This window comes from Mastigoproctus giganteus, chromosome 13 (genome assembly GCF_048544385.1).
Source record: "Mastigoproctus giganteus isolate SK-2022 chromosome 13, ASM4854438v1, whole genome shotgun sequence".
Lineage (NCBI taxonomy): Eukaryota > Metazoa > Arthropoda > Arachnida > Uropygi > Thelyphonidae > Mastigoproctus > Mastigoproctus giganteus.
In genome coordinates this window covers 147,674,149-147,701,003 of record NC_143587.1, presented here as the reverse complement: position 1 = coordinate 147,701,003, position 26,855 = coordinate 147,674,149, and the positions used below count along the sequence as shown (strand labels likewise).

At 37.8% G+C, this 26,855-nt stretch overlaps 1 protein-coding gene across 1 annotated transcript in view; it reads right to left on the bottom strand.

Annotated features, from left to right (window-relative positions):
- LOC150076513 (muscle calcium channel subunit alpha-1-like) overlaps nt 1–26,855 on the bottom strand; it is a 1,171,392-nt gene that overhangs the window by 906,113 nt on the left and 238,424 nt on the right. The window contains exon 9 of the mRNA XM_090387375.1: nt 17,107–17,200. Coding sequence (XP_090243501.1) covers nt 17,107–17,200 — 94 coding nt within the window. The remainder of the gene's footprint in view (nt 1–17,106; nt 17,201–26,855) is intronic.

Sequence of the window (26,855 nt, the reverse complement as noted above, 5' to 3'; positions counted from 1 at the left end):
TGATCTAATGGAGGTTTTTTGAATGGATTGAGCAAGCTCAATGATAATGAGATTCTTTGTCTTGCTCAGATTACTCACCTAAAGGGACATAAATTTAAATTGAGGAAAGATAATTTAGAATAGATGTGCAGAAATTTGCCTTTAGCCAGCAGGTTGTTGATAGTTGGAACAAACTTCCATCTGTTGTAGTGGCAGTCAGCAACTTAAATAAGGGGCTCACATCTGGTGAGTATGGGCTTGGCAAACTCAGGGTCCTGAGCTGGATATCATCATTCTTCTCTTTCTTGGTGATTATGTTCTACTTCTCTCTCTCTGTCAGGGTAACTCGGGAATTTTTTTTTTTTTTTTTGGCTGGTGCAGCATAAGCCTCAGGCTTCCTTGTACCATATGGCTAATAATAATAATAATAAGTTCAAGGCAGAATTGGACAAACATTTGTAGTGAATGAATAGGTGAAATGGGAAGGGTTTTTTTTTTTTTGAATGATACTATATAAGCTTGCTTGCTTTCTAATGCCAATGCCCTTCTACTAATGCTAATGCCCTTCTTCCTGGAAATCCTATCCACTGTTTGGTTATGATAGCACATTGTATTCTACCTTCCAGTTTGAGAAACCGTGCTCTGCACAAACAACTTCTACTTCTCAAATAAAAAAAAAAAAAGGTAAAGTGCAGCCGTTATCAACCCACTGCAGGATGGAAGCCTCCTCAACAATTCATGCTGAGGGCAATGGACCATAATCTGCCACGCTGGTCCAGTGCGGGTTGGCAGATCGACCGTATTCAACAGTCAGGGGCTTGAACCCCGGTCTACTCAAAGAGCGTGTGCTATTGCTCTCCCGCTCCTGACCACTCGGCTACGGAGTATCCATTACTAATTCCTTAAATGTTGATCTGCAGGTAATTCTCCAGTGGAGCAAAGGTAATTTAGTTAATTTCAATCCTTCTAAAACTCAGTCCTGTCTTATATCACAGAAAAAGGATACTTGAGATCCTATGCTTATCTTTGATGATACTCAGATTTCTAGACAATATCATATATCTCTAGTGGGGATTACCCTGACTTCCAATGTCTCTTGGCATTAGCACATCACAAATATTGCTTCCTCTACATCTAAAAAACTTTTTTTTTCTTTTTTTCTGGATGTTACTTTTCTTCAAAAGAGCTGTTCACTGTATACAAATCGCAAATCAACTCCGCCATTTAATATTGTTCTCACATCTGCGGCAGTGCTCCCAAAACCTCTCAGGCTTCTAGACTCCATTCAAAAGAGTGCTGTTATGTTAATTATTGACTCATCTCTAACAAAGTCTCTCCAATCTGTCTCATAGATGTTTTGTTTCTGCAGGTCTTTTCTATAGATATTTTCACAAGCACTGTTCTTCTGAGTTGGCTTCCATAATTCCTGCTCTCTCTCTCTCTCTCTCTCTCTCTCTCTCTCTCAGACTAGTCCAAACACATGCTGCAGCCAGTCAGCATCCTTTTACTGCCCAACTTCAAACTCACTGAACCAACTTTTCTTCTTCCACATTTATTCATTTAACTTCTGTTTTCTGGAACAATCTCCTTTCATACATATTTCCTGAAAATCAATCTACAGAAATTCAAGTCTAATTTCAACAAGTATCTTCTTTCATCTTCTCAAACTTCAAACCAAGCACAATGTTAAGTACTACAGGTTCTAACACCTCTCATACTTCTTGGGGTTTTTATATAAAAAAAAAAAATGGGTAGATATTTTCAGAATTGTAATTGCTGATGCATGGACAATTTTTTTCATGATGTATGTCAAAGCAGCACAGTCAGTTGGGAGCCTATGCAATGGCGTATATCATGATAAACCTAGTCCATGCAGCTGCAATTACAAATCTGAATACATCTACTTTTTCCCACCTTAACTGATAGGCACCTGCTGTAGTGATGTTGAACTCAGTAAGATATTGAAAAGCATTCCAGTCAACCCAATCAATCTTCCACTGCAGTAACCTAAAAGGTAAACATTCAGTAGGTTGGTGATCATAGTGATCACTTCCATATAGGTTTTCCTCCATCTCCCAAGTCAGTGAAGGAAAGAGAGCAGAGGAGCATACTGAAAGGTCAATAGCAGAGAATGTATGGATAGGAAGATGGTAAAAGGTGTTAGTCCCCATATTTAGAAGGGAAAGGTTGCTCTCAGTGATCATATGCTCTATAATAAGTCAATGCTTTATTTCCTCTTCCATTAATGTAAGCACTATCCCACAGGGTGTCCACTGAAATTGCTGAGGAATAAGACAAGGGTGGGCAACTGTACAATAAGGTCATCAAGGTCTGTGTGAGAGATGTCAACCTAAGGTGGTAAATAAATTGAACAGGCTGTTAATAAAACCATACTGTAAGACAAATATTTTCTTGAGAACTAGAGGGTACTTCAGGTTTTTTATTCTTTTCTCTAATACTTTCTTTTGTTACTGGTATAGCATTAGGAAGTACAGATATGGGAGTGGCAGCTAATTAGTCCATTTGTGGGAGTTTTTGTGAGCTTAACAAGTAGTGTGTAATAGGCATGAATGACTTTTGGTGGGACAGTCATTTCTGTTTGAGTTCTGATGGAACATCTCCCTGCTACCTTCTAAACATACAAAGGTTTGTTTGTATTTAAAGGCTTCACAACTTTTCTTGCCTCCCAATATGATATGTTCAGCTCTGCCTTATATCTTTGCATTTCTTCTTCTTTCCACCTCTGGCATGAGCAAGAGTATGCAGGGTGCTCTCCTTGGCAGTAATGGAAGTGGATTTCGTAGATGAACATGATGACATTTCTTGATTCTTTGCAGCGCATGCAAGGGCTCTGTGACAGACCATTTGTAAATATCCATATTTCTGGCACTTAAAGAACCTTAAGGTATTTGGTACATATGGACAAACTGTGCAAATTTAGTTAGTCAGCTTTAATCAAATTAGGAGAAGTTGGTGAATTAAGAATAAGAATTACATTTCTAGTGGATACTAGATTCCCATCCCTTCATAAAAATTTTCATTTCGCAGCTGTTACTTATTGGCTTCTTAGTTTTGAACAGATTTCCTTCTTGGACACTTTTAGCAGATCCCATTCTGGGATTATGCCTCAAGGATGGATTCGGTTTCTTGTGAGGTTGCTACAAGCGGCATTTCTCCCAATAGAATTGAAGGAGCTGTTCTGAGTGCCTATCATTTTTGGTCTCAACAAGGATGTTGCCAGAATGAAACCATTTGACCAATGTGAGAGTCCACTAGCCCTTCCAAACCCTTCTGGATGAAGAACAGTGACTTTTTCCAGTACGATTTTCACTGGTGGAGTGTAAAATCAGGTACAGAGGTGATGGACCCAATGTATCTAAACTTCTAGGTCTTTTTATTGAGGTAACATTCTCTCAGTCATTGTATTATTTTCTGGTAGGGACCTTGTTCAGGTCCAAGAAGAGACATTTAGAGTATTGGGATTCATAATTTTATTTATTTTTGTTCAGCACTTTGGCACCTCACCCATTGAGATGCACAAAGCTTGGCCCACACTGGTAAGTAGAAGGAATCTGTTTTGTAGAGACAGAATATCATATCTCGATACACACTGATCTGATAATATTGGTCAAAGTAATGCTAGCACATACCTCAAGAGATCTTGTTTTCTTGTTTGTTATCACAACAGAGTGCAGAAACGTTTCAAATGAGCGGGTAACCAATGACAGGGAAGCAAGCTTCAAGGGGTGTGTCAAGAAAAATAAGTCTTAATTGTTTATACAGTAATGTCAGAAGCGTTGTCAATAAAATTAGTGAATTCGAACTACTGGTCAGGAAAAGTAATGCTGACATAATAGGGATTACAGAAACATGGTGCCACTCAGAAACAGGGGATGATGAGTTTCAGTACGGTATGTGCAATGTATTTAGGAAGGATAGGGCAGATAGAAGGGAGGATAGGGTCATGCTTCTTATCAAAAGCAGCCCCAGCGTGACGAAAGCTTTCACGAATTCAGACATTTTGCATGATAATACAGAATTTGTATGGTGTAAGACAGTCGGAAGCAAAGGTATAATGAGAGTGGGAGTAATCTACAGGGCTGGTGATTGTAAAGATTATGATGAGCGTCTCTATATGCAAATGGAATGGGCAAGTAAGCTTATTTTAATTTGCCTCTAATTGATTGGGCAAATGGGGAGGAAACTCAACACGGGGAACAAAATTTTTTAAACAACTAAATGATTATTATTATTATCATTAGCCATATGGTACAAGGAAGCCTGAGGCTTTTGTTGCACCAGCCAAAAAAAAAAAAAAAATTTCTAACTTACCCAAAGAGAGAGAGAGAGAGAGAGAGAGAGAGAGAGAGAGAGAGAGAGAGAGAGAAGTAGAAGGGAATCACCAAGGGAGAGAAGAATGATGATATCCAGCTCAGGACCCTGGGTGTGCCAAGCCCATACTCACCAGATGTGAGTCCCCGGGGTTATTTGTATCAACATGTCAAGGAAAGTACTAGGTAAAAGAATATTCTACACCTGATCATCACCCACGAACAAGATGGCATAACAGGGTTGACAGTACAGGAACTGATCACAGAGTTCTACGGTGGACAATGAAGATAGAGGTACCAGTGGTTAAAGACAAAGGAATTGGTTACAATTTCAGGAAAGGAAATCACAATGGCTTAAGGTGCTATATGGCTCCATTAACTGGAGAGATATCTCACAGAGAGGGAATACAATTGAATTATGTTATTAATTCAATTGTATTCTGATATTGAATTATTGAATATTAGAATTAGTAGAGGCATATAATGCAAGAAAGCAAGCTTATACAGCATCAAACAAAAAAAAAAAAATTCCCATTTCACCCATCCATTTGCTCCAAATGTTTGTACAATTCTTCCTGGAATTTAACCTATCAACTTCCACAACAACAGACAGAAGTTTGTTCCAGCAATCAACTACTCACAGGCTACAGGCAAATTTCGGAACATCTATTCAACAACTGTCTTTCCTCAATTTCAGTTTATGCCCCCTCAGGTTTGTAATCTGAGCAAGAGGAAGAATCCCATCAGCATTGAGCCTGCTCAATCCATTCAAGGCCTTATACACCTCAATCAGACCACCTCACAAGTGCCTAGTCTCCAGATGCTGCAATTTGCAGAACTTAAGCCTTCCTTCGTAAGAGCACCCCTTTGTTCCTCTCATCAGTCTTGTTGCCCTTCTCTGTACTTGTTCTAGCAACTCTACATCATTCCTAAAATGAAGCATCCAGACCTGTATGCAGTACTCAAGAACTCAACAGTTAATCTGCAACATCATCAGTTACCTTGCATCGATATTTACAGAAGAAAAACCCTTTATTCAATGAGAAATTATGGGAGTGAAGTTGAAAAATATGTAATTAATGATATTGAAATATCACGATTATTTAATGAAAAAACTTTCGAGCCTACAGGCTAGTAAGGCTCCTGGTGTTGATGGCAGATACCCTATAATTTTAAGAGAGGCTGCAAGTGAGTGCATTGAGCCATTGAGGCTAATTACAAAAGTATCACTGGACTCAAGGGAGAGATTCTGTTGAATTGAAAAAGTGCCAATGTATCTTCAATACATAAGGGCAGTTCTAAGAGTCTAGTAGGAAATTATTGACCAGTCAGTCTAACTTCGGTAGTAGGGAAAATCATGGAGGCAATGATCATTTGGATAGAAATGGAATTCTAAAGGATATACAGCATGGTTTCATAAAGTTAAAATCATGTTTAAAAAATCTGGTTAGATATTTTGACAGGGTTGCTCATGAGCTGGATTTAGAATAATTTCGACATTGTTTATTTTCGGATTTCAGCAAAGCATTTGACTCAGCCCCACATGAACAGTTACTTTATAGTCTGGAACAGGAGGCAGAGAGTTGTGATAAATGGTTATTCCTCAGATTGTATTAATATAAGTGGGGGTTCCCCAAGGATCAGTATTGGGGCTACTGTTCTTTTTGATTTTCTTAAATGACATCAATGAAGGGATAGAGGCTGTGATGTCTAAATTTGCAGATGATGTAAAGATTGGTAGAGTAGTTAATGATCACCGCCAAACAGAACTTCTTCAGAATGACCTGGATAGACTTCAGGGACAGTCAGAAAAATGGTAGCTATGCTTTAATCCAACAGTAACCCCAAAATAACTTATACACTTGGTGGAGTTGAACTAAAGCCAGTAGTGGAAGAATGGGACTTGGCAGTTACGGTACAGTTAGACATGAAGTTCTCCTAGAGAGGTTGCAAGGAAGGTGTCCTGTTGATTATTTATGAACATTTGCTAGTAGAGACAATCCTATTATACTCTGACTTCTTACTTTACACATGTTTAAATTACACAAATTTAAAATAACACACGACAACCATATTTCAACCTCACATGGCTACAAATATTTAATCTCGATAAAACAGGCTTATATTGGAAAAAATGCCTGATTGCACTTATATTTCCATTGCTGAAAAGACTACACCTGGCTTTAATGTGGCAAACGATCGGCTAACACTTCTGTTTGGTAGTAGTAGTGGCATGTGATGCAAGAAAGCATGTGTATGAGCTTATGCAGCATCAGCCAAAAAAAAAAAAAATATATCACACCATTCCCTCCAAATGCCTCTCCAGTTCCTCCTTAAATTTATTCAACCTATCAACTTCAACAACGACAGATGGAAGTTTGTTCCAGCAATTAACCACCACCCGCTGGCTAAAGGCAATTTCCACACATCTATTCTACATCTGTCTTTTCTAAATTTGAATTTATGCCCCCTTAGGTTCGTAATCTGAACAAGTGGAAGGATCCCATTGGAATTCAGCATGCTCAACCCATTCAAGGCCTTATACACCTCAATCAGATCACTGCGCAGGTGCCTAGTCTCCAGGCACTGCAATTTGCAGAACTTAAGCCTCTCTTGGTAAGAGGATCCCTTCAATCCCCTCACCAATCTTGTTGCCCTTCTCTGTACATGCTCAAGTAAATCTACATCCTTCCTAAAATGAGGCCTCCAGACCTGTACGCAGTATTCAAGGCATGTCCTGACCATTGCCTTATACAGAGGGATAATCACCTCCTTTTCCCTGCTAGCAAAATTCCTATATATCATTGACAAAACCCCATGACCTGCCCTGGCAGCCTGTCTGCATTGCTCAGAAAACTTCATATCTGCCTGCACAATTACTCCCAGGTCTTTTTCATTTTCTACCACCTTAAGTGTAGTATCACACAATTGGTACATTTCTCTGGTGTTACTTATACCCATATGCAGTACTTTGCATTTATCAAAGTTCAACTTCAGTTGCCACTTCTTAGCCCATCTTGGTGCTAATATGGAGGGTCAGAAACCGAAACTTGTGCATTTACCACTATCAAAAACTCTTGTGCCTTTAAAGGTTACAACAGATCACACATGCCAGTATAATGGCATGTAGTAGTAGTGGCATGTGATGCAAGAAACCAAATGTATGAGCTTATGCAGCATCAGCCAAAAAAAAAAAAAAATCACACCATTCCCTCCAAATGCCTGTCCAGTTCCTCCTTAAATTTATTCAACCTATCAACTTCCACAACGACAGATGGAAGTTTGTTCCAGCAATTAACCACCCGCTGGCTAAAGGAAAATTTCCGCACATCTACTCTACATCTGTCCTTTCTTAATTTGAATTTATGCCCCCTTAGGTTCGTAATCTGAACAAGTGGAAGGATCCCATCAGAATTCAGTGTGCTCAACCCATTCAAGGCCTTATATACCTCAATCAGATCACCGCGCAGGTGCTTGGCTCCAGCCACTGCAATTTGCAGAACTTAAGCCTCTCTTGGTAAGAGGATCCCTTCATTCCCTCACCAATCTTGTTGCCCTTCTCTGTACACGCTCAAGTAAATCTACACCCTTCCTAAAATGAGGCCTCCAGACCTGTACGCAGTACTCAAGGCGTGGCCTGACCATTGTCTTATACAGAGGGATAATCACCTCCTTTTCCCTGCTAGCAAAATTCCTATATATCATTGACAAAACCCCATGACCTGCCCTGGCAGCCTGTCTGCATTGCTCAGAAAACTTCATATCTGCCTGCACAATTACTCCTAGGTCTTTGTCATTTTCTACCACCTTAAGTGTAGTACCACACGGTTGGTACGTTTCTCTGGGGTTACTTCTACCTATATGTAGTACTTTGCATTTGTCAAGGTTAAACTTCAGTTGCCACTTCTTAGCCCATCTGCCCAAATTATCTAGATCCTGTTGCAGTAGCACACTGCCATTACTGTCATTAACAACCCTGCCAACCTTTGTATCATCTGCAAACTTCGACATTAAGCCTGATTGACCTTAATCAATATCATTGATAAATATACAAAACAACAGTGGACCTAACACCGAACCCTGTGGGACTCCACTAATAACATTAGTCCAAGAAGAACAGCACCCATTGATTACCACCCTCTGTCTTCTAGCACTTAACCATCCTTTTATCCATTGTAGCAATTTACCCTTAATACCATTCTGCTCCAATTTGTACAATAGTGTTCCATGCGCAACAGTGTCAAAAGCTTTCCTGAAATCCAAATATATGATATCAAAATTATTTTTCGCATCCAGTTCCTTTGTAACCACATCATAATATCCTATCAAATTTGTCAGACAAGACTTTCCCTTAACAAACCCATGCTGTGTCTGAATTATTGCTGCAGTCTTGTCTAGATGATCCTGCAATGCATCTTTAACCAGTGACTCCATTATTTTACCCGGAACAGAAGTTAAACTAACTGGTCTGTATTTACTCGTGTCACCCTTCGATCCCCCTTTGTGAATTGGGGATACATTTGCACATCTCCAGTCCGTGGGAACCTCCTCTGAGTCCAAGGATGCTCTCATAATTATGGCTAAGGGTTTGCTTACTTGCTTTGCTGCCTCCTTTAATATAACTGGATAGATCCCATCCACCCCAGGTGCTTTTCTTATGTTTAACTTCAACAATTTCTCTTCCACTTTGCTCTCAGTTATTACAAAATCATTAAGTATCTTGCTACAATTTGATAACCTTCTGCCATTTTCAAACCTTAATAATTCCTCACGTGTGAATGTAGATGCAAAATACTCATTCAGTTTGTTTGCTATCTGAGCAGGATCATCAACAGTCAAACCATCGATGTCAAGTGGACCAATCAGATTCATCCCCTTCCTTTTAGAGTTTATATAAGTAAAGAAATCCTTGTTGTTTTTCTTAGCATCTTTTGCCAAGGATTTCTCGTAATCTGCCTTCGCCTGCCGAACCTCCTTTGTGACCTGATTACAGATTAACTTATATCTGCCATAGGCTTCTGAGTCGCTTGATAATTTATATGCATCCCATGCATTTTTCTTCTCTGTTACGAGTCTCATTAGTTCATTTGACAACCATTTAGGCCTAAACCTTGAACAATATTTCTTAATAGGTATGAACCTATTAGTAGCTTCCATGATTAATTCCTTGAATGCTTCCCACTTAGAATTTACTGTTGGTAACATCGTCAGTTGATCCCACTGTATAGAATTTAAAAACTGTCGGAGACCACTGTACTCGCCTTTACGGAAGCAAAAACCCTTTCCTTTACACCTGATGGTAATTAAATCTTTAAGTAAATCCCACATCAGTACACTGTGATCACTGACACCTAGTGGTTCTTCTATCTGCAAATTCCTAATACACGAATGATCACTACTGATAACCAGATCAAGAGTATTACTTTCTCTGGTTGCCTCTCGAACATGCTGCTTCAGAAAACAATCATCCAATAAATCCACAAAAGTCTGACTAGTGTGTGAGTGCCCAACCCACAAGTTCCAGTCAATATCTGGGAAGTTAAAATCCCCCATTATAAGACATTCCGATTTACTAGCCCACTCTATTTCTCTGTACAATTGTTCATTGTACTCATTCTAGTCATTAGGCCTATAACACACTCCTACTCTAATTTTTGCTTTCGCAGTGCTTATGTCACACCAAATTGACTCAACAGTGCACTGTTCATCTATATCAACTGGATGCACTTCTTTTGATTTTATGCTTTTCTTTATTAACAGCATAACACCTCCTCCCTTCCTATCCTGTCTATCCATTCTGTACACATTGTACTCCCCAAATTCCAGTTCGGCATTCCTTATATCTGTGTGACACCACGTCTCTGCTATCCCAACAATACCTGCCTTTGATGTCTTGACCAACACTTCAGATTCTTCAAATTTATTTACTATACTTCTAGCATTGGTATACATGCAAGTATACATGCACCTATTCTTATTCTTAATTACTCTTACACATCCCATATACACACCTGTTTCACGATGACTGCCATCCGTCCCTGAAACCCCCAACACCCCTCACTCCAGGTCGCTACTTATTCTAATAGAAGTTATGCAAGAATCACCTTCACCTCTGCCTACGGCTGCTGTTAAACTATTAGTCCTTGTATCCCCCCAAGCTATCAGTTTTCCGACCCACCTAACACTGCCTCGATAGCATCAGCAAATATTCTTGCACCCTTTCTATTTAAGTGTATCCCATCCCTGTAGAAGCAGTCTTTCCTGTTAACAAGTACAGTCCAGGCTGAAAAAAATTCTATCCCTTGAGCCTTGCACAATCTTTCCAGGGCCGAATTGATCGACAAGGCTCAAACCATGTGTTATGACTTAAACCCTAAAGGGTGATGAGTGCTGTTATTTTCTGAATTTATCTTTTATCTCAGTTACAATCAGAATTTGAAGTGTATTGCAAGGCAGAAGGAATTCCGTTCAACATTTTACTTATTCTTGATAATACCAGAAGCCATCCACTCAGTATTGTCGATGTCTGCTCCAATATCAAGATTGTCTTTTTCACGTAAAATACAATGTCAATTCTCCAGCCTATGGACCAACATGTGATTAAAATCTTTTAAAGCACAGTATTTAGTATTTAAAGTGCATTCTTAATTGGTAAGACTGACCATGAATAGACGAGTGTGCAGCAATATTTCAATGGGTGTTCAATATAGAAGATGCTTGAAAATTCATTGATGCTGCATGGTATTAAGTTCCACATAACTGTATTCAAAGTTTGTGGCATAAGTTATATCCAGATCTTAGCAACTCCTTCAAAGGCCTCTGATACCAATGAAGACTTTCACAAACTAAAGACAAATGCATGAATTTGCTAAAAAGATAGGGTTCACTGAAGTGGAGGCAACTGATGTCGATGATTTAACAGATTTGCATCATCAAGAATTGTCAAATGAAGATCTGTTTGCACTAGAGCAGCACTACAGTCAAGAGGAGGAGACAGCACTGAGCGAAAGCCCAGAGGTTAAAGAAGAATGGAGCCTGATAGTGAAAGGAATATCGAAAGCATTATATCTTATAGATCAAGGCCTAAATCTGTTAGCGCATGTAAGACCCTAATCTTAAATGGAAAGCTCTAAAGTGCAATGTAGCATTACACTAGAACTTGCTTGCTAGTATGGATTGTTGTGAGAAGAGGCAATGTGCAAAGCAAGTAACTCTGGATTCCTTTTTCAAACAATCAAGGGGCCAGTCAAGTGAACCCTCTACCTCCAGGATTAGCATTCCCTTATGGTGCCTCCATAGCCAGGTGGGAAGGAGCAGCAGTGAAGAGCACACGCTTCTTGATTAGACTGGGGTTCGAGCCCATCACCACCATATGCGGAGTATGCGGAAAGGTCAGGGAATGACCACTGCATATCCCGGAGCAATATAGCCTTAGTTGCTAAAGCTCCTAAAAACCAAATAACAGCAACCCTCAGATTTGGACCAGATAGGTCTGAATCTGAGGGAATGGAATCTGACCATGATGATCCCTCCCATCAATCTGCCTAAGGCCACCCTCCATGCCAATCTTTTTCTCTCTCAATTTTTGTTTGTGTTGTACTGTATATGTTTGTTATAGCCCTAATGATAGCCGAGCATTCTGGTCTCTTGCCAAAGCTATTGGCCACAACTTTTGCCCATCTCTGCTCCCACCTCTGTCCAAACCAGATGGTTCTGTTGTCACTTCAGCCAAGGATAAAGCTGACCTGCTAGCATCCCATTTTTCTTCCAACTCATGTATCAATGATCTTAGTAAAACACCTCCCACCATTCCCAACACGCTCCATTCAATGCCTCCTGTGGTCGTCTGTCAAAAGGATGTCAGAAGGATTTTGACAAATCTTGATGCTAAGAAAGCTCCAGGTACCGATGATATTTCTCCACTTGTTCTCAAAACCTGTGCTCCTGAACTTACTCCTATTCTTTGCCGCCTTTTTTCACTTTCTTATTTCAAAGGTGTTTTTCCTTCTGCTTGGAAATTTGCTCATATCCAGGCAGTTCCTAAAAAGGGTGACAAATCTCTCCATTCCAATTATCGTCCCATTGCAATTACTTCTACTCTTTCTAAAGTAATGGAGAAATCAATTAACTGCCAACTTTTAAACTACCTAGAAACCTTCCGTCTGATCAACAATCGCCAGTGTCAATCCACTGGTGATATTCTGGCTTATGTTACCCATTTATGGACTAATTCGATGGAAAGGTTCGGTGAAACACAAGTAGTTGCTCTTGACATCTCAAAGGCTTTCGATCATGTTTGGCATAAAGGTCTTCTAAACAAGCTTCCATCTTATGGTTTGCTAACTGTTTTTAGTAATTGGTTATCCAGTTTTCTCTCTAATCGCTCACTGAGGGTGATGGTAGATGGCTCGCTGTCTTCTAACTCCTCCACTAATGCCGGTGTCCCCCAAGGTTCAGTTCTTTCTCCCACTCTTTTCCTCTTGTATATTAATGACCTTCTTCTATTGACTGGAAATCCTATCCATAGTTTTGCCGATGATAGCACATTGCATTCCACTTTCCATTTTGAGAAACCTTGTCCTGCTCAATTAGCTTCAACTTCTCGAATATCTGCTACCAATTCCTTAAATGCCGATCTCCAGGTAATTCTCCAGTGGGGCAAAGACAACTTAGTTGATTTCAATCCTTCTAAAACTGAGTCTTGTCATATATCTCGAAAAAAGGATTCTTCTGCTCCTATGCTTTTCTTTGGTGACACTCCAACTTCTAGGCAAAATGATACATCTCTTTTGGGGATTACCCTGACTTTTAATCTCTCTTGGCACACACACATTACGCATATTGCTTCCTCTGCATCTAAAAAAAATTTGGTTTTGTGTTTCGCTCTCGGCGTTACTTTTCTTCCAAACAGCTGCTCACTCGTATAAATCACAAATCCGCCCTGCCATGGAATATTGTTCTCACATCTGGGGTGGTGCCCCCAAAACCTCTCTCAGGCTTCTTGATTCCATTCAGAAGAGGGCAGTTAGGTTAATTAATGATTCATCTCTAACAGAGTCTCTCCACTTGCTGTCTCATAGACGTACTGTTTCTGCTACATGCCTTTTCTACAGATACTTCCATGGGCACTGTTCTCTTTGAATTGGCTTCTCTAATTCCCGCTCTCTTTCAAAACAGTCCGAACCCGTGCCGCCACCATCCAACATCCATTTACTACTGTCCAACTTCAAACTCACAGAACCAACTTTTCATCTTCCTCGTTTATTCATTCAACTGCCGTTTTCTGGAACAACCTTCCTTCATACATATTTCCTGAAAATTACAGTCTACAGAAGTTCAAGTCCAATGTCAAGAAATATCTTCTTTCATCTTCTCAATCTCCAACCCAAGCATGGTACTAAGTACTATAAGGTTCTAATACCTCTCATGTTTGGGGTTTACATAAAAAAAAAAAAACATATAGTGAACATACTTTTTCTTACTGTACAAAAAAAAAAAAAAGTAAATCAATAAAAGATGAATGAAGCACTTTGGTTGCTCATCCTTTTCTTCACGATGTCCAGTCTTCTAACCAACGAAAACGAATGGTATGTACTATTAGGGGTAACTTAGCTAGATGCGAAAGTTACTCACATAGGCCTATTATTGCATTTTTGGCAATTATTTACATTACGCATGAATTTAAATTATGTGAGACATTCTGGAACGTAACCTTCAAATAAATTAAGTCACTATATGAGGCTACTGTTGAACCACACTTGGAATACTGTGTTCAAGTGTGGAGACCGCACCTAAAAAAAGACATCAAGCTTCTTGAAAGGGTCCAGAGATGGGTAACTCATTGGGTTAGGTCGGCAAAAGGGCGTTCTTATGTGAGGAAAGACTTTGAATATATGGGTTGCACAGCTTGGAAATGAGGCACCTTAGAGGTTTGTTTGTTATTTGGTTTTTAGGAGCATTAGCAACTAAGGTCATATTGCTCCGGGATATGCGGTGGTCATTCCCTGACCTTTCCGCATCCTCTGTATTTGGTGGTGACGGGCTCGAATCCCGGTCTAATCAAGAAGCATGTGCTATGTACTGCTGCTCCTTCCCACCTGGCTATGGAGGCGCCCACCTTAGAGGTGACTTGATCAATGTGTTTACGAGGAAAAAGTAAAATGAATGAATAAAATGCTCTTCTTTGAGAGGCAAAAGTAAAATGAATGAGGATGAAATTTTCACAGTTATAAATGATTCTAGGACTAGGGGCCATAAATTCAAGTTATGGAGGTAAGATGTTTAGACTGAATTGCAGGAAGTTTTATTTTAGCCAGTGAGTTATAAATTACTGAAATAAGTTACCTACATGGGAGGTAGAGGCTGATCATTTGGGGAAATTCAAAGGTCAGCTGGATAGTTACCTATAGGAGGAGGGAAATGCATAGGCTGTCTATTTCCTTTTCTCTTATTATTTATTAATTATTTTTAAAATATTTTATTATCATTATTTTTTTATTTTATTATCATTATTATTTAATTTTTTTTTTTATTATTATTTTTTTTGGCTGGTGCAGCATGAGCCTTAAGGCTTCCTTTCGCCATATGGCCATTACTAATAGATACCAAATGGGATGCTCACTACCTACCAAGCAATAAATATGTTCGGGAGCAGAATGCCAGGGCTACCCAGACATTTACCTGCACAGCCACCAGCCTAAATCCTATCTCTCAGATGATGAGGGTAGGGGCATGGCATTGACAATTGCAGGCGAGTGTCAATGCCATGCCCCTACCACTAGCCGAATGATCCTTCATGAGCTATCCCAAGACCACTCATTTTATCAAAGTGGTGTGCTGAAGCTGGGCCCTAAACCACTAGATCTTCATTTCTGAGTTTCCATAGGTTGCAAACATGACAGATTCCTATGGTCATATCCTGGAATCTAGACTGTAGACTCTCAGTGCTGAATCCCAGCAATGCTAATTTGGAGGACCAAATTAGCATCAGGAGGTGTCTCTTCATCACATACAGGTATCCATATCAACGGGTCTCTTTTGGGATTTCCTTCAAAATTTATCATTTTAAGTAGTTCAAAGCACCTATGACATTCTATTTCAAAAAAGAATATCCCCTTACCTAAGTGATTTTAGCAAATTTGGTGGGCCAGCAGATGTTCTAGGTATTTCTGGATGAAGAAAGGTTTTCAGTCAGGAAATGTACAATGAGAAAGTGTGGCCAAATGTTTTGGTCTGTGTGCCTCTTTGGCCATATGGCAATAGAAGGATTCTGGTCATCCTATTGTTTAGTCATGCAAAATGGATTTATGGATTCAAAAGATGGAGTATTTATATTGTCTGTGTTTATTCCTTTTAGCCCTTGGCGAAAGCAATTATCTGTCAAAGTTTCTGGACAAAGGCAGGAGTAATGCCAGGTGACCAAGCAGCTATTAGATTAACAAGGTTAGTAAATTTAGAAAAATAAAAAGAAAGGTGGATTTCCTTTCTATGCTTTCACTTTCTACTTGTAAAACAAAAAACTGTTAGGAAAGTAATAAGCAGTAAAATGTCAAACTAAATAAAATATATATTCAATGGAAAGCACTGCAGATTGTGGTGAAACACTTGGCTCCTGCGGCCTCCATCTTAAGGATCCACTTTTCTATTAGAACCTACCTCACTAATAATGCATTATGAACTAGTGCATTGTCAAGACATAATTCTGGCCACAATTTACACCTTTTGTGCAACATCTACCCAGAAATGATTTGGAACTTTAAGGTAAAATGACTTATCGACAGTTTTCCCTTGAGGAACAAATTGTGAGTGGGCAATACATTTTATTTTTGTAGTCAAACAAAAAAAAAACAAGCATGGCAGTGAATTTTAATCTGCTCTGCTCATCCTTTCTAGTTAAGGATGAGCAACTTTCAAAAGCAATTTTGAAATGGAATTTTCTTGGGATCATGATAAAATATCTATTTTTCATTTCTCAGCAATATGTTACACAAAAAGTGTCATTCTGGTTGCACTTCATCCAAAATATCAATACAAACCTGTTCTAGACTTGGTTATGAGTCACACATTTTGGCACTGTCCTAGCATGACCCCTTTCATTTCAAGAGTGATCACTGAAATATGATAAACATACTCTATCTATCACTAAAATATCCTGCTGTCATTCTGGTACAAACAAGTTCTCACTTATTGGACACTTTCATTATTTTTTGCTACCATCAGATAGCTAGATTTCGAACAATCATGGATGGTTTTTCTTCCTTCAAAAAAATTGCTTGTCCTACTCAAAAACTCGTCCCTTCAATATTGCTAAATTCAATTCTTATAATAATTCATAACTTTAGTACCTGAACTTAACTAGAAGATTCCATATACATTTTTCAGACATTTTTCTATTTTTATAGTAAAATCAACTTTAACTGAATATTTTGAGACACTAATAAATGCACAATCTGCACAATAAATGTACAGTGACTGCTGTAATTATAGCTGATGTTGACCTGAAAGCTTTGTTGTTGGTCATAACAGAAGCCTTACCTGGAACTTTCTGGCAACACTACTGATTTATATTCTTGAATGCATGAATCATTTTAAGCACGTTCACTTTAAAGTTTAAGTAATCCTCTGTCATATCAACCTTAAATATGTCACCTAAAAATCAATTTGTTGATATTTTGTCAATGAATAACATAACATCACTTAATAAATTTTCTATACAGTATGTCAACGTGGCAAGTACTTTATGAATCAATATTTTAATCTGAGTAATAATTCCCAAATAAAAACAACATTTTGTTACCTTTTAACTGCCCACCATGAAGGCAACTTCACTTTATCCACACTGGTACTTTCACCTTCAATTCTGTCCCCACCATTAGTTTCATTTAGTTTTCCTGGGATTAGCAAAATTGAAGAAATATTTTAAAGAACTATTGTAAGTCACAACTTCATCAAGTAATGAAATCTCCATGTTGTATATCATTTATTAACAATAAGAGTGGAATGGTGTGGACAAGGACTTCTTCAAACCAAATATGGTGTCAGAAAAAAATATACATATAAAAATTGAGTTTATTTTATAGCTTCTAGAATTTCTAAAATACAAGAAAAACCACAGAAAAAAACAAGAATGAGAAAAGTTGAAAGCAATCAATAATATTTATTTATTTAGGGAAAGGAAGAGCTGATGAGGACTGAGTGGAAATTGTCATTCCTATTTGAGCACTGTATCAAAAGCATATGCACAAGTTTTGGTTGTGTGTGTGTGTGTTCACAGGCTAATTTGCATGTTTTGCAGCTTGAAAAAACCCACATTAACACACAAAGGAAACACTAATTCCTCTTATAAGATGGGACAACTAAAGCTCTGAACGAAGCAAATTTAAGTCGGAATGCTCCAAACAAGTGGTGATATCACTTTCTATCAAAGAGAATATCAACTTGCTAATACGAGCAACATTTAGAATAACTAATTAATTATAACCAGTAATTATTATAAAGGTGGAGTGGCAGTATATGACACAATACTGCAAGAAATGCTAATACTCCTCAATATTGTTATAGTTGACACAACACTGCAACTGTTGGTAAAAATTATAGTGATGATGAATCATTCTCCTTACTGCAAAAAAACATTATGTCAATGCCTAAGATGCTTCATTCTAAATCTTGCTTTAGTATTAGTGGAAAATTGATGCAAGTTTATAAAGCATCAGCTGAGAGAGAGAGAGAGAGAGAGAGAGAGAAAATTTTATCCATTCCTCTATTAATTTGTCTAATCATCCTTTAAATTTATTCAAAATATCTATTTTCACAACACCAGATGGAAGTTTATACAAACAGTCAATTACTCTACAGCTGAAAACAAATTTCAGAATATCTAGTTTGCAGCCATTCTTCACCAAATTTAAATGTTTTCACATCAGTGTCACCAAAGAAAGAGTAAAAACAAAATCATTTCTTAATCCATTTAAAGCCTAAAACACTTCAATCAGGACTTCTCGTAGTTCTGATTGAAGTGTTTTAGTACACTTCAATCAGGATCTGTACATTGAACTCAATGTACAGATGCTTCAATTTATAGAAAACTTTCTTGCTAAGAGTACTCTTTTGTTCCCCTGACTAAACTTGTTCTTCATGAAGAACAAGTTTAGTCAGGATTATTAAAAAGTATGTTCCCATCCCCAAATGCAGTACTCAGGATGTGGCTCCTTTTCCCTGTTGGTAAAATTCCCGTATATCATTGACAGAACCCAAGGAGCTATCCTAGCAACTTGTATGAACTGCTCAGAGAACTTTATTCTGTACAATTATCCTCAGGTCTTTTTCATTCTCCAATACCTTAAGAATAGCACACCATTTGGGTGGTACCAAATGGTATGCTGATCTTGCATTAATCAGTATTGAAACTTCAACTGCCATTTCTCAGACCACCTATCTAATATATCCAAGTTATATTCATGTGAGATACCATGATTCCGTTCATTAACCATCATGTGAACCACTGTATTATCAGCAAACTGATATTCAACTTGATATGCCTTCCTCAATATCATTAATTCATGATGAAAACAGTATGAACCCACTAATAACATTAATATATGAAGCGTAGTGGCCATTAACATGCTGGCAACAATGTGGTACACTGGTGGTACAAGACATTATGTGTAATGTACCACCAGTGTACCACATCGTTGCGAACGTGTTAATAACCATCCCATCTCCTGTCACCATTCAACCATCCCATCTCCTGTCACCATTCAACCATCCCTTTATCCATAATAGCAACTGAGCCCTAATACCACACTGTTCCAATGTGCACAATGGTCCTTTGTGTAGAACAGTATTGAAAGCTTTATTGAAATCTAAGGACATGTCAAAATTATTTTTTTGTATCCCATTATTTTGTGATCGCCTCACTGTAACTAATAAAATTTATTAGACAAGATCCCTTAATAAATTCATCAAATGGTTGCCATATAATAATCCTCTCAAGATGATCCTGCATTACTTCTTTGACCACTGACATTATTTTCCCTGGCACAGAAGTGAAGTGTACACTCACTTCAACCTTTGATCCAACCCCTTCCCAAAGAGGAAAGCCACTTGCATATTTCTAGGTTGCAAAGACCCCTCCTGAATCCAAGGATGTTCTCATAATTATGGCTGAAAGTTTTCTTACCTCTTTTGCTCCTTCTTTTAATATAATTGGAGACGGTAGGTAACAAGTACTTTTAGATTCAATAATTGCTTCCTCTCAGTTAGCATAAATTTATTTAGGTCCCAGACAGAATTAGATATACTTCTAGTATACCTGTTCCTGATAACTGCTCACATGAATACAGATGAAATTTTTTCAGTTTCTCGGCAACATGAACAAGATCATCAATAGCTATAACATTCATAACCACGAGACTAACATGATTCATCTTTTTTCTTCTATTGCTAAACATGCAAAGAATTCTTTGTTACTTTTCTTTGCATTCATAGCCAAACACTTCTTGTAATCTGCCTAAGTCCCTTTAAGTAGATTGACTACAGACTAGTTTAAATATACTGTAGCTTCTGTGTCCCCAATAATTTATATTTATCCTTTGTAAAAGCAAAATCATTTCTCTTTACTCTTGACAGTACATGTTTAACTAAATTCCACATCAGTATACTATGATCACTGATGTGATCATAGTATACTGATGTGGAATTTAGTTAGTATACTATGATCACTGCCATCTGATGATTTCTGTATCTGAAAATTCTTGATGCATGAAGAGTCACTGCTGTTAATAAGGTGATGAGTACTGATTTCTCTTTAACATGCAAGAATAGAAAATGGCCATCCAGTAAATCAAGAAATGTTCTGGTACTGTGTGAGGGAGCAACCCACAAGTTCCAGGTTGTTCATTACACTCACGTGGCTTATAATATCATCCTACTCTTGATTTTGTTTTCACACTGCTTAAGTCATCCCAAACTGATTCACCATTACAATGGTAAAATTTCAATAGGATGTTCTGCATTAGACTAAGTGCCTCTTAACCAAGGCATATTCACCCCTCCCCCACCATTCATCTTTTCTGTACATGTTATACTAACAGTATTCAAATTCTGCATCCACTATGTCTGAGTGCACTATTTTCTGGTATCCCTGTAATGTCCACATGTGGCAACAACCAATACTTAAGTTTTCAAATTCATCTACTATTACCATTGCATTAGTGTATATACAAGTATGTGTGCTTGTTTTTGCAAACTTATCCCATAAATTTTCTTCACAAGAAAGTCCAGCAGGACTTGTAACTCTCCACACCTAAATGATTTCCACAATTACTAATTCTAAATGATAAAGCTTTGTTCAGAGCAAATTTTCATTCTTTTAAGACCTTCTTAGGCTTATGGAAGCAAATGCTACTTTTTAAATGTCTTTATATAACATTGCCGTATAACATATGTAACGTTCATAAAGATAAGAAATTGAGGTTAACATTATTTTTATTCTCATATGATTCCAATGTAAAGTTCAGAAATTTATCAAATGAAGGAGAACATACTATAAAAATTCATTTTTCTATATGTTGGTTTGTCTCTTACTTTAAAAACATCCATTACAGACATATTTGTCCCATCTCATGATAAACTACTACAGGGACATGACCTGACCCAGGGTTAAATCCTGTATCAATTTTTTTTTTTTTTTAATATCTATCTCCAGCTGAATGATAAACTATAACCAAACAATAAACTAGTTTCAAAATATGAAACTCTGCATTCTGTTATCTAAAATTTTTCCATTCATATATTTAAAATTTTTCCATTTATATACCTAAAATTTTCATTTATACAAATTTTATATTTTAAAATTTTACACTTGAGTTTCCTATTTTTTTTTTTTTGTCATTAACCTATTACTAAATGACATTACTTATTATACTGATGGTAGTTACATTACTTATTGTAACTACCAATCAGGGGTAAAGGGAAGGGTTTTTGCTTTCGTAAAGGTGACTATGATGGTCTCAGCCAGTTTTTAAATTCTATAGGGTAAGATAGGCTGATGATGTTACCAACAGCAAATTCTAAATGGGAAGCATTCGAGGAATTAATCTTGGAAGCTACTAGACTTTTCGTACCAACTAAGAAATACTGTTCAAGGTTTAGGCCCAAATGGATGTCAGATGAATTAATGACACTTGTGGCAGAGTAGAACAATACATAGGATGTGTATAAATTATCACGCAACACAGAAGGCTCTGGTAGATATAAGCTAGTCTGTAATCAAGTCACAAAGGAGGTTAGGCAAAGGTAGATTATGAGAAAACTTTGGCAAAGGATGCAGAGAAAAACAGCAAAGATTCTTTCTTATATAAACTCTAGAAGGAATGGGATGAATCAGATTAGTCCACTTTATATCAATGGTTTGACTGTTATGATGCTACTAAGATATCTGACAAACTGAATGAGTATTTTGCATCTACATTCACACATCAGAAATTCTATAGGGAAGTGATGAACAGAAGCTTATTAAACTCTAACAGAGAGCTAAATGATTTTGTAATAGCTAAGAGCAAAGTGGAAGAGAAATTATTGAAGTTACACACAAGAAAGGCACCTAGGGTAGATGGGATCTATCCAGTAATATTAAAGGAGGCAGCAAAAGAAGTAAGCAAACCCTTAGGCATAATTATGAGAGCATCCTTGGACTCAGGGGAGGTCCCCATGAACTGGGGATGGGCAATTGTATCCCCAATTCACAAAGGGCAATTCACAAGGGTGACGAGTAATTACAGACCTGTTAAGTGTAACTTCTGTTCCAAGGAAAATAACGGAGTCACTGGTTAAAAAAATATTGCAGGATCATCTAGAAATGACTGCAGTAATAATTCAGGCACAGCATGAGTTTTTTAAGGGGAAGTATTGTCTGACCAATTTGATTGGATACTATGATTTGGTCACAAAGGAACTGGATGCAAAAAATAATTTTGATATCATATATTGGATTCCAGGAAAGCTTTTGATACTGTGGCACACAGCAGACTACTGTACAAATTGGAGCAGTATGGCATTAAGGGCAAGTTTCTAAAATGGATAAAAGGATGGTTGAACTGGGAGAAGACAGAGTGGTAATCAATGGATACTGCTCTTTGTGGACTAATGTTATTAGTGGAGTCCCACAGGGTTCAGTGTTGGGCCCATTGTTGTTTTGTATATTTATCAATGATATTGATGAAGGTACATCAGGCTTAATGTTGAAGTTTTCAGATGGTATAAAGGTTGGCAAGGTTGTTAATGACAGTAATGACAGTACACTATTGCAACAGGATCTAAAAGTTGAACAGATGGGCTGAGAAGTGGTAATTTAAGTTTAACACTGACAAATGCAAGTACTGCATATGTGTAACAGTAACCCCAGAAATGGAAGATAATAACAAAAAAAGGGCACACAAAAGATCTGTTCACACAAATAAAGAAGATCCCGATACCCTTCCCTAATTGTAAGGGTTCAGTAAAAGTCAAAGATGGAAATGAATTGATTGATCAACATGGAATTAGAAAAAGGTGTAAGAGCAGGATGAACTAGAACTAGCAGAATGAACTGTTAAGTGTAAGAGCAGGATGAACTACAACTAGATATTTTAGAGGAAGAGGTAGTATGGGTGCTGCAATAATTAACAAGGAGAAAATTACAAGAATTTAATGGAATACCATCAGAATTGTTAACACTTTTGCTAATTGCAGTTATCACAGCGTGTGCTGGGACATTTGGAAAAGTAATCTGTGGCCAAAAGACTGGAAGAGATCAGTGTTTATTTCAATCCCGAAGAAGGGAGGTACCAGAAATTGCTTGAACTACGATAATAGCCTTGATATCACTCACAAACAAGATTCTATCGAAAATTATTCAAGGACGATTGTATAGAATCATGGAAACAGAACTGCCTGATGTTCAAGTTGGTTTCCGCAAGGAAGAGGCACTCGTGACCACAAACATCTGTTGGATCATGCAAAAGCCTATGAATTTCAGAAAGTTGTATACATGTACTTCATCGACTATACCAAAGCATTTTATTGTGTTGAACATGAAAAATTGTGGAATTCTTTGATAGAATTCGGGGTACCAACACACTTGTTTGAGCTAATAAGATCATTCTACACCAATCAAGAAGCAACTATCATAACAACATTTGGAAATACAGACTGGTTTAAAATCAGAAAACATGTGTGACAGGGCTGTATCTTATCCCCATTTCTATTTAATTTGTATACTGAATCAATTATGAGAAAATTGTATTTGGATGAGTCAGAAATTTTAGTGAAAATCGGTGGCAGAAACATATGAAGATAATACAACTCTGCTTGCAGAAAATGAGGAAGAGCTAATACAACTGATTTTAATGGTTAAAGATGAGATCAATAAAGTGGGAATGCAGCTTAACATCAAGAAAACAAAAATTATGACAACAGGCTGGGACAGGAGAAGTAAAAATTAACAATGAAGAGGTCAAATCTGTCGAGGATTTCATCTTTCTTAGATCTAAGATCGACCAGGGCAAAGAGTCTGGCCCTGAAATTAAAAGAAGAATTTCACTTGGATACAGTGCAATGATGAGCATGGAAAAGATCTGTAAAGACATCAGCCTTACAATGAAGATCAGAATGGTTGATGCTATAGTGTTTCCCATAACAACTTACAGGTGTGAAAGGTGGACAATGAAAAAAGCAGACAGAATAAAAATTTACGTTTTTGAACTCTGGTGCTGGAGAAAGCTGCTTCGCATACCACGGACAGCGAAAGTTACAAACTGAGGTTTTGGATCACAGCAAGCCAGAAATATCACTGAACGCCAAGATCACCAAGCTGCGATTGACGTATTTCAGTCACATAATGCAATCCAATTCATTGGAAAAATCGATAATGCTAGGAAAGGTCAGTGGAACAAGGAGAAAGGGTCAGCAAAGAACATGCTAGCTCAACACCATTAAGAGCGACACTAGCACGAGCATGAAGGACTTGAAAGAAGCTGTTGAAGACCAGATAGCATAGAGGCAAATCACAGATAAAGTCTCCAAAAGTCAGCTGCGACTGAACGGATGAAGATAACAACAACAACCTCAGAGAAATGTTCCAATTGTGTGGTACTACACTCTGGGTAGTGAAGAATGAAAAAAACCTGGGGGTGATTGTGCAGTCAGATATGAAGTTTTCTGAGCAGTGCAGACAGGCTGACAGAGCACATCATGGGGTCTTGTCAATGATATAGAGGAATTTTGCTAGCAGGGATGGTTGGTTGTTTTACAATTGTAAGGTGCATTAGCATCTAAGGCTATAAGGCACCAAGTCAAACTCTAGCAGGGATAAGGAGGTGATTATTGCCTTGTATCAGGCAATGGTCAGTTGTTGCTGTTTGGTTTTTTAGGAGCATTAGCAACTAAGGCCATACTGCTCCGGGGATATGCAGTGGTCATTCCCTGACCTTTCCGCATCCTCTATATTTGGTGGTCATGGGCTCAAACCCCGGTCTAATCAAGAAGCATGTGTTACACACTGCTGCTCCTGCCCACCTAGCTACGGAGGCGCCTCAATGGTTAGGCCACACCTTGAGTACTGTGTACATGTCTGGGGGCCTCATTTTAGGAAGGATGTAGAGTTGCTAGAACAAGTACAGAAGGACAATAAGACTGGTGAGGGGCACAAAGGGTTCTCTTACCAAGCAAGGCTTAAGTTCCAAACTGCAGCATCTGGAGACTAGACACCTGCAAGGTGATCTGATTGAAGTATATAAGGCCTTGAATGGTTTGAGCAAGCTCAATGCTGATGGGATTCTTCCTCTTGCTCAGATTACAAACCTAACGAGGCTTAAATAGAAATTGAGGAAAGACAGTTGAAGAATAGATGTGTGGAAATTTGCCTTTAGCCAGCAGGTAGTTGATTGCTGGAAGTTCACCGACTTCCATCTGTCATTGTGGAAGTCGATAGCTTAAATAAATTCAAGGAAGAAGTGGACAAACAATTTCTTTTACTTTTAAATCTTTTTTTTGTAATGCTGTTATATTTTCAACCAGTTCCATGGTAATCTAAGTAAACATTAAGATTTTAAGGCACTTATTGTAAGGTTTAAAATAAATTAATATGATTCCTTATCTTAGTTTTGGCAAGACAAATTCAGTCATACTAATGTATGATTAATATATTGATATATAGTATAGGGAATAAACTTCCCATTTCACATTAAATCTTTTCTCAGCCAGGTCCCTCACTTGTAGGATGGGCAATTTAGCAATTCTTTCCTTCATTTTTCCTTTTCATAATTTTCTTCTGCCAAACTACCTATTAGGGTAATCCAAGGAGTTAGTTTGCATTCTTTCTATATTATGCTCTCTTCTCTTCTCCTACTTTGAGATATTTTCTTTCACCCCCCCCATCCTCAAGTTTTTTCCCTCTCCCTGTACCATATAATATACAACCCAAGAGGCTCACATCCGGTGAGCATGGGCTTGGCACACCCAGGTCCTGAGCTGGATATCATCATTCTTCTCTCTCTTTTTTTTTTTTTTTTTTTTTTTGAACTGGTGCAGCATAAGCCTCAGGCTTCCTTGCATCATATGGCTAATAATAATAATATACACTGTTTAACTACCTTTCTTCCTCACTGTTATATTAAATCAGTTATTGCCAAAGGATGATTCCACACATGACACTCAATTACAATTGGATATTAGATCTGGAAATTATTATTATTATTATTAGCTATATGGCACAAGGAAGCCTGAGGCTTATGCTGCACCAGCCAAAAAAAAATTCCCAAGTTACCCTGAGAGAGAGAGAGAGAGAGAGAGAGAGAGAAGAATGATGATATCCAGCTCAGGACACTGGGTGTGCCAATCATGAATATGGAACAAATACAGCTAAAGATCCATTTTTAACTGAAGAATTATTGGCAGTTATAAAGAAAGTTAAGATTAATAAGTGCTCTGGACTGGATTTATTGAAAAATGCTTTCATTATGAGGTTTCACAAGCTGTTTCCAAATGTGCTACTTCTGATGTATAATAAATGTTTACTTGACGGTGTCTTTCCCAGTGTTTGAAAACAGGTTTACTAAAGCTTATCAAGAAACCAGAGAAGAAAAGCACTGGACCCTAGATCATACCATACTATGATTCACTTGGGGAAAATACTTGAACGGCTTATGGCATTACAAGTCTCTGAACTGTTGATATCTAAAAATTTTATATCCTCTAGACAGTATGGCTTCACACCTAGAAAATTTTGTGAAGATGCTTTGGTTGATTTCTTAGCACACATTGAGAAATCTGAAGCTAAATATGAATTAGCTATATATATATATATATATATATATATATATATATAGATTTTTAAGGGTCATCTGATTCAGTCTGGTGGGATGGTGCTCTGGCTCAGTTGCAGCATTCAGAATGTTCATTTAAGATCCATAATCTCTTCAAAAGTTATTTCTCTGACAGGTGTTTGTAGTTAAATCTAAGTACTTTTATGTTAAAAGACAGGTGACATGTGGGTACCCCCAGGGCTCG